Raw genomic sequence first — 13,718 nt, 5'->3', positions numbered from 1 at the left:
GTTCTTGGCAGAATTGGTACCACTAGGGAGTAGCTAAAAGACTAAGTGAAGTATGGCTTAATAGTCTTATGACAGCAAATTTCCTAGAGGTTAGAAAGTGTTTGTATTAAACATGTTTTTGAGTAGTGAAGACTACTTTAGGGATCCTATCTAACATCTTGTTATTCGTTGTCTTTATCACTGAGCCACTGAAATCTGAATCTAGTGCACTTAGTATGACACTAACTTCCGTTTGCTTAGTAGAGTTTGTGTAGTCTTTCATCTTTTAGGAACCATAATCCTCACAGTTCCTCATTTTAAATGGGTAAAGAGAGTTTTAAGCAATGCCTATGATGTAATTTTAGAGAGGTGGTCATAAATGTGCATACATGCACACATTTGTATACATAATGCATGAAAATGCCTTACTGTGTTTGCCTTGGCAGTTGCTACATAAAGGCAGGGAATAAGTCTATAGAGGATGGGTGTCTTGGTTATGAGTGGGGGTCCAAAGCTAAACCCTCCAAGTCCACATCCTGGATTGCCACTAGCTAGCTGTGTAGCCTTGGTTACAAGCCTTGGTTATAACTTAGCCTTGGTTAAGTTATTTAGCCTCTTTGTGATGGTGTCTCTATCTCTACAAAGGTGGTAATACAACTTATATCTGCCTTAGTAGTAGGGAGGGTTGGTACACAGGAAGTATGTATGTATTTATTTATTTATTTTTATTTTTTTATTTTAATTTTTAAAAAAGATTTTATTTATTTATTCATGAGAAACACACACACACACACAGAGGCAGAGACACAGGCAGAGGGAAAAGCAGGCTCTATGCAGGGAGCCCGACGTGGGACTCGATCCTGGGTTTCCAGGACCACACCCTGGGCTGAAGGCGGCGCTAAACTGCTGTGCCACCTGGGCTGCCCAACACAGGAAGAGTTTAGATCTCAGCACTTGCAGTGTTTATAGTGCTCCATGAACGTTAGTTATTCTTTAAATCTTGTCCCCCCATTGCCTTTTGGTTAGAAGCACACTTCATTGCTTAAGTTGCCATTTGTGTGTGAGGAGGTGTTCTTTCTAGAACCATGTCTCCTTGTCACATGATTATGTGCAGAATGAGCCTTATTCATACTCTGTCAGCAGTTGAGGTTTGAACATAAGTGTGTGGCCATACCCGGTGGAATCCAGCAAGAGAGAGAACTAGGCACCGTAGCAACTGTTGCTATTTGTGTCCTGCGCAACAGCTGCCCTGGACAGATTTATTTTTTAATCCTGATCTCACTGATAGCCTGGGATGTGGCCGTGCCTTAGAGAAGTGGATTGGTTGAGATGTCTGGTCTTTGAGGAGATTTCATGACCACATGTTATAAAGATTCTATTCCATGTCAAATATGAGGCACTAAACCTTTGTGTGTATGAGAAAGGAAGAAAGGCTAATAAGCCTCCGTGTTCAGACAGTCCCTGAAGTATAGTGTGACTGGATTAATCATACAAGAAATACTTTCAATAGGGTCAATAGGGGCAGTAAGGCTTTGTGCTTTTCAGTCAAAAAGTAACTTTGCTGTCTAGAGGCGCCTGGGTGGCTCAGTTGGTTAAGCGTCTACCTTTGGCTCAGGTCATGATCTCGGGGTCCTGGGGTCTAGCCTGCATTGTCTGGCTCTCTGACAGCAGGGATTCTGCTTCTCCCTCTCCCTCTGCCCCTCTCCCCACTCATGCTTACATGCTCGCTGACTCTCTCTGTCAAATAAATAAAAATTGTTTTTAAAAAAGTAATTTTGTCTGCAACATTCTACAGATGATTTGTGGTCTGTGATTCCACTGCAGACACATAATATATACATGTATACATATATATAACATTATTATCAACTGTGGATTTTATTTTGTTTTTTTTATTATTTTTTTTATCAACTGGATTTTAAAAATAAGATTGTCTTTCTGATAAATACTTAATTATCAAATGCCTTACTAAAGTAGATAATAAGATCTTTAAAAAGGGGTTATTTCAAGTAGTAGTTGGGTCAATTCAGTAATTTTCTAATTTTCATTTCTAATGTATTGAAATATTTATGTAGCATCTTGAAATAGATATGCAGGCTGCTTCTGAATTTTGGCTGCTTATTCAGCCATAAGATATTTACTGAGCACCTGCTATGTACCAGGCTCTGTTCTGAATCCTGGTAGCACTCAGTGAATGTTGATGGCCTGATTCTTTTAGGTTCTATATAGGGATCCTGCTTATTAAATATGTGATTATTTTTTATTGCTTTCTTTTTTTAAATTTTTTATTTATTTATGATAGTCACAGAGAGAGAGAGAGAGAGAGAGAGGCAGAGACACAGGCAGAGGGAGAAGCAGGCTCTATGCACTGGGAGCCCGACGTGGGATTCGATCCCGGGTCTCCAGGATCGTGCCCTGGGCCAAAGGCAGGCGCCAAACCGCTGCGCCACCCAGTGATCCCGTGATTGCTTTCTTTAGATTCAGTGGTATGACTACTGATTTGAGTATTTTATTTTTATTTTTTTATTTTATTTTTTTAAGGATTTTTTATTTATTTATTCATAGAGGCAGAGAGAGAGAGAGAGAGGCAGAGACACAGGCAGAGGGAGAAGCAGGCTCCATGCAGGGAGCCTGACGTGGGACTCGATCCCAGGTCTCCAGGATCACACCCCAGGCTGCAGGCGGCGCTAAACCGCTGCGCCACGGGGGCTGCCTGATTTGAGTATTTTAAACTTATAACATGTTGAACTAACATGTAACTGAGTGACTTACAAAATCAAATTATTTTCATTCTCTAGGTATTATTAACCCAAAGAACCCAAAGGAAGCTCCAAAGTCCTTTAGTTTCGACTACTCCTACTGGTCTCACACCTCGGTGAGTATACCTACAGTGCAGTATAATAAAACAACGTGAGTAGTGAACAGTTTTGAAAGAGCTTGCACTTCCACAAGGAGTATAGAGATGACCAACACCTAGGAAAATGGAGAGAGCAGGGCTCTTTGTGGTACCCTTCTTAGTAGAGGACCCCAAATCTTGCTGGCTTCTAGGGATTGTTCCTGAACTACAGATTGCTTCTGCATTTCTTCATTATATGTTTTCTCCTTTTTCCTTTCTTTTTTTTCTGTCTTGTGTTGAGAGTATGAAAGGTTTTAAACTACTGGCAGAGCCTTATGGCCAAGGGAAGGGCCTATGAAGGGAGGTAGGCAGCATTTGTCACTGAAAGGTGGGTTTATTGAAAAATAGCTATACTACCTGGAGTGAGTGCAGGGAAATATTTTTATATGTGGACTTGACCTTTGAGCTTTTAGTTCCATTTTGCATTTTTAAAAAAGACTTTATTTATTCATGAAAGACACAGAGAGAGAGAGAGGCAGAGGCATAGGCAGAGGAAGAAGCAGGCTCCATGTAGGGAGCCCGATGTGGGACTTGATCCTGGGACTCGATCCTGGGACTCCAGGATCATGCCCTGGGCCGAAGGCAGGTGCTTAACCACTGAGCCACCCAGGCATCCCTCCATTTTGCATTTAAGAAAATCTTGCACCTTTCTACAAATGGAAGGTTTTAGAAAGTGACGTGTAATCAAGTGAGGTGTATGGCTGACCTGGGTGACTCTGTGCGTGTGAGTATTTAATAAGAGAAAAATAGGGATGCCTAGGTGGCTCAGCGGTTTGGCACCTGCCTTCAGCCCAGGGTGTGATCCTGGAGTGCCAGGATTGAATCCCACATCCGGCTCCCTGCATGGTGCCTGCCTCTCCCTCTGCCTGTGTCTCTGCCTCTCTGTCTCTGTCTCTCATGAATAAATAAAGAAAATCTTAAAAAAAAGAAAGAAAAATAAACTATGTGTAGGAGGGGCTTAAAAATTTTATAATATATTTTAACAGATGACTATTGAGATTCCAAACACTTCAGTTTATTACAGCAGTAATCAAACATAGGAAAGAATACAAATAAAATGCCATTTATTTCTCCTTTTAATCTTTACAGCCTGAAGATCCCTGTTTTGCATCTCAAAACCGTGTGTATAATGACATCGGAAAGGAAATGCTTTTACATGCCTTTGAAGGATATAATGTCTGTATTTTTGCTTATGGGCAGACTGGTGCTGGGAAATCTTACACAATGATGGGTAAACAAGAAGAAAGCCAGGCTGGCATCATTCCACAGGTAAAAAAAAAAAAAAAAAAAAAAAAGCAAAAATACTTTATTATTATTTAGTCTTAGATTGCTGTATAGCAGTTATTTTTATTTAGCAAACATTTACTCAGGGACTGTCATATGTAAAAGCACAAAAATAATTTGTCTCTTTTCCTCAAAGGAGGTAATAATCTGATGGAAAAGACTGGTGTGTACACATGTCTGTCTTTAAAGGTGGGGAAGTTGGCATTCTGTAAAGTTTTTGCTGTATACCTGTGTCTGGATATTTTATCTTTTGAACAGTGTTATTAATAAGCTTCTTAAAAAAAAGTGGTAGTATGTCCCAACTTCGTTCTGAGTCCTGGGGACACCTCGTTGGTGGTGTTGATCTTTTCCCAAGTTCCATATATAGAACACTTCTTAAGCATGTGGTTATTTTTGTTTTTTGATTGCCTTATCAGAGATATTTTCCTTTTGTCTTATTAATTTAATACTATCACTTTAAGCTTGAGCAGTCTGAGAATTCTTAATAGCAGTATCTTTTCACCTTGTATTGTTTGGAATGAGAAGACTTATGACAGATACTTATTTTTTATTTTTGTTTTTATTTTTATTAAAGATTTTATTTATTTATTCATGAGAGACACACACACACACACACACACACACAGAGACATAGGCAGAGGGAGAAGCAGGCTCCATGCAGGGAGCCTGATGCGGGACTCCAGGATCATGCCCTGGGCCAAAGGCAGGCGCTCAACCGCTCAGCCACTCAGGGGTCCCTGACATAGATATTTAAAAGGAACTTCTTTCAATAATAACAGAAGAGAAGTTTGCTTTTATTGATATTTGGAATTAATTTTAAGTCTTCTTTTTACTATAGGCCTAGTGTGACCTCTCTATATTCTGAGAATAAAGTACGTAAGAGAGCAATAGCTACTTTTTCTAATGGATTATTGGATTATAATTTTAAATTCAGTTGTGTAATTGAAATGTTTAACATCAGTAAAGATTAAGAGTTTTTCAGAAAAAACTGAAGATACTAGCATTTTTTTTTCTGTAAAAAATATATGTCAATATTGAGACATATACTTGGGAATTGTCCTTTATAAATAGGAATAACAATAATAAAAATACCAATTAGAGAAAACATTATGTAGCACATGCCATGTGCAAGCACTGATCTAAGTGTTTTGCAAAAAGTAGCTCAGCTAATCCTTCTTGTTTGACCCTAAGAAGAAGGTGCTGTTATTACCTTTATTTTATTTATTTCCCTCATTTTAAAGATGAGGAAACTGAGGCACAAAGAGGTCATGTCTCTTGCCTAAGGAAGTGGCAGAACCAGAATCCAAATGTAGTCAAGGTGGTTCTGGAGGCTTTGCTTTTATAACTATGTAATACTTTTTTAGCAATGAAATAATTTTTTGTAGATTGTAGTAAGTTATACTAAACAATCCTGTTTATTCCATCATCACATTTAGTTTCTCCTTCCTTCTCCTTTAGCTTGTTTACTATTAGAATTCTTGTATAATTATATTATATGTCTCTCTTCTGGTAGAATTTTGGAATGTTTTATTTTAGAGCAAAAGCATTGATTTTTTTTTTTTTTTTAAGATTTATTTATGATAGACATGGAGAGAGAGAGAGAGAGGCAGAGACACAGGAGGAGGGAAAAGCAGGCTCCATGCTGGGAGCCTGGCATGGGACTTGATCCCGGGACTCCAGGATCGTGCCCTGGGCCAAAGGCAGGCGCCGAACCGCTGAGCCACCCAGGGATCCCCAAGCATTGATTTTTTGAAGACAGGATTATCATTTAAAAACTGCCATTAAAAACAAACAAACAAAAATAAATAAATAAAAACTGCCACTTAGGGATCCCTGGGTGGCGCAGCGGAGCCCAATGCAGGGAGCCCAATGTGGGACTCGATCCCAGGTCTCCAGGCTCAGGCCCTGGGCTGAAGCCAGCGCTAAACTGCTGAGCCACCTGGGCTGCCCGAAAAATAAATGTTTTCTATTGGAAATGTCACTGCATGGTAGAGTAGTCTCTATAAAGGGCTTGGGATCATAAGAGAGAGGTAAAGGGGAAAATTTTATACGACGAAAAGTCGTCTTCTTTTCTTTTTTTTAAGATACTTTTTTTTTTTTTTTTTAAGATTTTATTTATTCATGAGAGACACAGAGAAGAAAGGCAAAGACATAGGCAGAGGGAGAGGCAGGCTTCCCGAGTGGAGCCTGTAGTGGGACTTGATTCTAGAACCCCAGGATCATGACCTGAGCTAAAGGCAGATGCTCAACCACTGAGCCACTATAGTGTACTCTCTACACCCAATGTGGGGCTTGAACTTAAAACTCGGGGATAGGGTGTGTGTGTATGATTTTTTTTAAAAGATTTTATTTATTTATTCATGAAAGAGAGACAGAAAGACAGAGAAAGAGAGAGGCAGAGACACGGGCAGAGGGAGAAGCAGGCTCCATGTAGGGAGCCTGACGTGGGACTCTGTCCCAGGACTCCAGGATCACGCCCTGGGTCGAAGGCAGGCGCCAAACCGCTGAGCCACCCAGGGATTACCCATGATTTGTAATGTATATAGTAACTGACAGTATAAAATAAAGCTTCTATAGCATGATAAATAAAATGTCTGCAAAATATAGTTTAATAGTATTTTGCTACATAATAATATCTATAGTAGAGTCACTAGCATAATGTGAAGAATTGAATTCACAGAAATTAAATGTGTCAAGGACCTAACACAGGAAGAGCCAGAACTCCTCCTCTTCCTCTAAATGTGGCTTGCTTTCTAAGGAAACATTTCTGAGATACAGTCATTGAGAGAGAATAAAGATGAACTGAGGAGAACGAATTCACAACTGTCCTTTAATTTCGTTCAAAGCGTTCTCCTTTGATGTTGTTGCCCTTAATATTTTGAGAAAGAGAAAAGAGATCTCACTAATTCGTTTAGCACTCATGAGTATCTTTGTACTTTTCTCATTTATGCTGTTAACACCTCTCTCTTTCTGTTTCTGTAGTTATGTGAAGAACTGTTCGAGAAAATCAATGACAACTGTAATGAAGAAATGTCTTACTCTGTAGAGGTGAGTATAACCATGGGTTAAAGCCACAGGCCTTTGGACCACATTCCCTCCAGTGTTACTTTTCAGTGGTTCCAAATGATGACTGTGCTGTAGCTCATTTAACTACTCCCCCAGTTTAATATTTTTAGGCTATTTCTAAGTTTTGGTCATCACGAATAATGTTGCAATTAAATCCTTGTTTATATGTCATAAGCTTGTTCATAAATTTTATTTTTAGTTCTTTCCATTATGTATTTGGTTGTCAATACATGTGAATTGCCAAATGACTTTTTAGAAAGAAATGCTACCAATTTCCAGTCTCATGACAGTTTAAGCACCCAATGTGTCCCTGCCAACTTTTAGTATTTTCATTTTTTTCTCTGCCAACTTGGTAAGGGCACTTATTTAGAGTTTCTTTGATTATTAGTATAGTTGAACATCTTGTAAATTATGCATATGCTTGTTTACGTTTTGGGATTACAAACTCATTGTATGAACTCTTTCCTCATTTCATATCATCAATAGTGATTTTTGACAGGCATTGGTTTTTAAAATCTATATAATCAGATCTCTTGGGGTACCTGGGTGGCTTAGTCGGTTAAGCATCTGCCTTCGGCTGATCTTGGAGTCTTGGGATCAAACCCTCCATAGGGCTCCTTGCTCAGTGGAGAGCCTCCTCCCTTTGCCCCTCCCCCTGCTTGTGCTCTCTGGCTCTCTCTCTCTGTCAAATAAATAAAAGTCTTAAAAAATCAGATCTCTTTTCTCCTCTCCTCTTTATAATTGCTTATAATCTTAGAAAGTTATTCTCCATCCAGCATACACTCCCAACTCTTTGAAGAAGAGGTTTATAGAATTACATTATATACATTAATTTATGTGATGAACATCTCTACTCCTTGATAAGTGCTTTATGAAGCTATTGTTTTACTTACCTCCAGTTTGGTGCTCAGTTCCATAGCCATTGAAATTACTAAATGTTCTGTTAATCTGAGCCTGTTGTTCTGAGACATGAAGCTGTTTTTAAGCAAACTAATTTTAATGTATGTGTTGTGATTTTCTATAGGACTTAAAACAATTCCTACTTGACCCACTTAGCTGGTTTGGGTTTTTTTCTTTACCTGTAAAGGGTTGCATAAATTGATAAATTTTAGAGAATTCTGCCTTCTGACTATCATATGCCAAAAGGGAAATGTGCTGCTCTAAAAATATTTTTTGTTAAAATGGATTCTCTAAATATCTTGTTCCTATAACTATTCTTTTTGAAGACTAAATGTATGGCAAATGAAAATTCAGTAGATTTTTATTCTTATTAAAATATCACAGTATTTTAAGTAAATTCAAAATTGAAATTCACAGAAGATGACAGAATTTTTGAGGTTATAGGTAGTGAAAAGTTGCCATTTCCTTTCCTGTTGGGGTTCACAGGCTTGCTTGGGATGCATTGTAGATCCTTCATTGATACTGTGGCTCCTCTGTGTGGGGCCTCTGCCTCTTCTTCTGCTTCTCTCCGTTACTTGCCCTGGCCACACTAGCTCTTTTGCTGCTTCTGGAGCACAGCAGGAGCTGTGTTACCTCAGGGACTTTACATTGATTTTTTTTTTTTTTTCTGCCTGAAATCTTCTTCCCTTGGATATATTCTTGTCTACGTGTTTCAGCTCCTTCAAGCCATTTAGTCTGATCCTTTCAGCGAGGTTCACTCTGACCACCTTCTTTGACCCTGCAGTGCGCCGCCCCCCACCCCACACTCTTCATCTGTTTTGTCCTGTCCTTTGTTTTCCTCCATAGTTCTCATCATGTTCTAACCTAATTTATAATTCTATCTTCTTATTTATTTATTTGTTCTTTATTTCCATTTAGAAGCATAAGCTCACGGGGCAGGGATTTTTGTCTGTTTTATTTACTGTTGTATGCTAAGTGCCTAGAAAGTAGCTGGAAGATACTACTGCTCAGTGAATTGAATTTGCTAAGTGGGGTCTGTAATGGCTGGCTCAGAAGTGAAAGAAATAGTGCTGGCTTTAGGTGGATTTGCATGTTAGAGACTAAATAGCAGAGCACAGCAGCCTTTACCCAGGTTACTTGGGTCCTCATGCTTCCACACCTGGGTGAAGAGACAATAAGTTTTCCAAGAAGATAAAGTGTCTTTCTGGGATTCTGGAGTGTATGTTTAAGTACACAAGAATGATTAAAGTACCATTTCACTTTGTAGGATGACTTGCTTTAAGAAGGAATACTTGTTGGTCTGTTGTTTTAATCTCAGGAAATCAGTTACTTCGAGGGTTCTCAATATTTTTAAAATTGATTTTAAAATATAGTATAAATATACAGTCAAATCTGAGAATGAGAGAAAGGAAAACAAAGTAGAAATGGAGATTCTATTCTGTTTCAGACACTCGGAAAGTTCTTTAGAAATTTAAAGTTGACAAGTGCTGAAATTTTATTGTGTGCTTGAGTAGCTCAGGACACACAAGGGAAGACCATAATGAGGCTTCTTGTGGTGAATTTCCCTCAGTCCAGAGTCTTATTTGCTTAGAAGTCTGATCTTATAGATACATCAGGACCAAAAGCATCCTTCAAAGCCAGATTCTTGAGTGAAGCTCATTTGACTTATGTTATGAAACCACCATTTTTATTTGTTACTTTCCCTTGAGGAAAACCTCTTTGCTCAGTCAGAATACCCACATTAGCAAGCCTGGTATATTATCTTCTTATCTTCCTGTGGATAGACTTCTGTTGGAATCCTGTTGGTTTTTTAGTGAGTGTGAAATTAGAGAGCCAAAAGTTGACTAGACAATTTAGATGTTTGCTTGACTCAGGTGAAGAAAGGATAGCCTGAAACCTCCATCTCCATGATAGGAATGGTCGATAGGAATGGTCTTGCTGGTGAGACGAGAGTTCCAGCGTTTTATTAGTGGAGGCTTCCTCTTCCCTCGTGAATCATGGACAGGTCCTGCCACGCCATCAGGTTCTGTGCTGACCACTCCTCACTCCTTGTGGTAGATCCATTGTTTGTCTATAATTAGTCACAGTGTGTGTCTATAATTAGTCACAGTGTGGTCAGTCTTACAGCACTGGGGTTGCTGGTCTTTTGTCTTACCTGCTCTGAAATATTGATAGTGTTTCTTGGTTTCAATACTAATAGAATTTTTATTTCCAAGCTTTTAGAGTAACCTCACTGTAATCCTCAGTGATTGACAACAGCATGCATTTTTAAAAGTGTATTAGTAACTGGTAAGTTGCTGTTAAGCATGGCATTTTTTTTCTGCCTTAGACAAGTTGTGGCTCCTGACTGCCGAGGTAGCCTTTTTACCTCTTTTTCTTTTGCGAGACTTTCAGAAGGCTGGTTCTAAGCTAGTCAGTGATGTCTGTGCACACTGAATAGAATAAAAGGGACTAGGCCTATGATGGCATTTCCCTTTGTAAAGATTATCAATGTCTCATTGTAGGGCTTTTTTTTTTTAAAGTAATCTCTGCACCCATTGTGGGGCTCAAACTCATGACCCCAAGATCAAGAGTCATGTGCTCTACTGATTGAGCCAGCCAGGTGCCCCTAATTATAGAACTTTTAATAAAAATTGTAAAAAAAAAAATTTAATGTATGGCATTTCTTTTTCCAAGTCCTCCAGTTCACTTTAATAATTTGTTCGTAGGTGAGCTACATGGAAATTTACTGTGAAAGAGTACGAGACCTCCTGAATCCAAAAAACAAGGGTCATTTGCGTGTGCGTGAACACCCACTTCTTGGCCCGTATGTGGAGGATTTGTCGAAGCTGGCAGTCACTTCCTACACAGACATCGCTGACCTCATGGATGCTGGGAACAAAGCCAGGTATGGTAGAAATAGACTAATAACTGAAGGCTTTGACACATTTTTGGGTCCTTTGTTTCCAATTAAGGGTTTGAGACCACATATATAGCTTTGAAGGTTGTTTTAATTGTAGATTCTCTGATCCTTTGGCTGTGCCAAGGACAAAAGGGCTTCAGCATTTTCAGCATCTCCCCTCAAAACAACGTAGTACTGAAACACGTCAGGACTTTGGTTAAGTTTTAATATTGGGTTTTGATCAAGTCATGGTAAATAAAATGTAGGATAATCACATGCCTATGGTAGTAATTAGTAATTGATTGTGGAATAAAGAATACAATTTAAAAAAAAATATTTTATTCATTCATGAGAGACACAAGAGAGGCAGAGACACAGGCAGAGGGAGAAGCAGGCTCCATGCAGGCAGCCTGATGTGAGACTCGATCCCAGGTGCCCGGGATCATGTACTGAGCCAAAGGCAGATGCTCAACCACTGAGCCACCAAGGTGTCCTAAGAATACAAATTAAATACCTTGGTGGTTTCTAAAGGGACAGCTGAAATGTGAAGAATAATTCTGTTGGGGGACCTTTGGAGTTGGGAGTAACTTGATAGGCTCACAAATAAGATGTATTGAGAACAATTTGTGTGACCATTTCAATCTCATGATCTGTGAATAAAGCTGTTACTTGTGAATGTTATGGTTACATGGAGCTTGCTGTCCATTTTAACTTTTATCCAAGAATTCCATTGTCACATGTCACCTTTATGTTTATTTAGGACAGTGGCAGCTACCAACATGAATGAAACAAGTAGCCGTTCCCATGCTGTGTTTACCATTGTTTTCACCCAGAAGAAACATGATACTGAGACCAACCTTTCCACTGAGAAGGTAGGATAACTTCAGTATCCGGCCTTGTGTTGTATAGAATGGAGATTTTCAGAAGTTAGTCTTGCTACCCTGTGCATTTTATGGAGGGAAGAAAGTTGTCTTTTTATTTAAGAGACTCTTTTCTATCTTTTGTTTGTCATTTTTATACCCACTCTAAACCAGTTTGAATATGAGTTTTTGAGTGAAATTGCAAGATAGAAAATAGGGTTAAGAATAAACAAAGACTTTGGGTTTCAAAAATACTCTGTGCCAGAGTTAAACAGTTTTGTAGGGAGAAAATCCTTCCTTTTTTTTTTTTTCTTCCTGACAGAACCTCTTAATTGTTTGGTATGTGGGATTTGTTTGTTTGTTTGTTTTGTTTTGAGCTCTGTTGTTATTGTGGTATTAAATATTTAACCAAACAGTTAAACAGACAAGGTGTGTTTTTCCTTGGAAAGTAAAAGACTGCACAGCAATCCTGATGCTCTTTGAATCCCTTGCTTGTTAATGTCTCATTTTTTTTTTTTTTTTAGATTTTATTTATTTATTCATTTAGAGACCCACAGAGAGAGAGAGAGAGAGAGGCAGAGACACAGTCAGAGGGAGAAGCAGGCTCCATGCAGGAGCCTGATGTGGGACTTGATCCCAGGACTCCAGGATCACACCCTGGGCCAAAGGCAGGCGCCATACCGCTGAGCCACCCAGGGATCCCCTAGTCTCTCCTTTTTGACAGCTAAATATAGCAGACATTGGAGTTCAACTCCTGCCTCTATCACTTCTCAGCACTGTTAGGTTGGGCAAGTTACTTAACTTCTCGGTGCCTCAGTTTCCCCAGCCTCATAGGATTGTTAAGATGATTAAATATTGATACAGGTTAGTGAATGTAATAAATAGTCCCTGGCTCAGAATAACCACTCAACAGGGCAGCCCGGGTGGCTCAGCAGTTCAGTGCCACCTTCAGCCCAGGGCGTGATCCTGGAGACCTGGGATCGAGTCCCATGTCGGGCTGCCTGCATGGAGCCTGCTTCTCCCTCTGCCTGTGTCTCTGCCTCTCTCTCTCTGTGTCTCTCATGAATAAATAAATAAAATCTTAAAAAAAAAAAAAGAATAACCACTCAACAAATATGAATTTTAGTGTTATTATTGTTAGTAATAAATTTATGTTGAACTCTGCCTACGTACCTAAGTAGCATGCAGCTAGATTTTTTTGGTTTTTAAGATTATTTATTTTTTTATTCATGAGAGACAGAGGCAGAGACATAGGCAGAGGGAGAAGCAGGCTCCCTGCAGGGAGCCTGATGCAAAATTCGATCCCAGGACCCCTTCTGAGCTGAAGGCAGATGCTCAGCCATTGAGCCACCCAGATTTTTAAACCTGAAGTTAGATTTATGATACTGGCAATGATAAAATGCCTTATAAACTGAGTACTTTGTGAATACTGACATCATTAAAAACTAGGATCATTTACTTAGTGACTCGTTTTTAGCTGAAAATTATTTTTTTAATTTTTTATTTAAATTCAGTTTAGTTAGTATTATTAGGTTCAGAGGTAGAGTTTAGTGAATCATCAGTTGCATATAATACCCAGTGCTCATTACATTAAATGTCCTCTTTAATGCCCATCACCCAGGTACCCCATCCCCCTTCCAGCAACCCTCAGTTTGTTTCCTGTAGTTGAGTCTCTTATAGTTTGCCTCCCTAGCTGAAAATTATTTATTTATTTATTTATTTATTTTTATTTTATTTTATTTTATTTTATTTTATTTTATTTTATTTTATTATTATTTTTTAAAAGATTTATTTATTCACTCATGAGAGACACAAAGACAAGCAGAGACACAGGCAGAGGGAGAAGCAGGCT

The 13,718-nt window shown here is 38.9% G+C and overlaps 1 protein-coding gene across 11 annotated transcripts in view; it reads left to right on the top strand.

Moving 5' to 3' along the window:
- The window catches only part of KIF1B (kinesin family member 1B), a 149,688-nt gene that overhangs the window by 39,992 nt on the left and 95,978 nt on the right, over positions 1-13,718 (top strand). For all 11 annotated transcript variants that reach the window (XM_072819698.1, XM_072819696.1, XM_072819693.1 and 8 more), the window contains exons 3-7: positions 2,778-2,854; positions 3,965-4,144; positions 7,142-7,207; positions 10,834-11,012; positions 11,767-11,878. In XM_072819698.1, coding sequence (XP_072675799.1) covers positions 2,778-2,854; positions 3,965-4,144; positions 7,142-7,207; positions 10,834-11,012; positions 11,767-11,878 — 614 coding nt within the window. The remainder of the gene's footprint in view (positions 1-2,777; positions 2,855-3,964; positions 4,145-7,141; positions 7,208-10,833; positions 11,013-11,766; positions 11,879-13,718) is intronic.

The sequence above is a fragment of the Canis lupus genome, chromosome 3 (genome assembly GCF_048164855.1).
Source record: "Canis lupus baileyi chromosome 3, mCanLup2.hap1, whole genome shotgun sequence".
NCBI lineage: Eukaryota > Metazoa > Chordata > Mammalia > Carnivora > Canidae > Canis > Canis lupus.
Note: the sequence above shows the minus strand (reverse complement) of the source record. Positions and strands in the feature narration are given on the sequence as shown.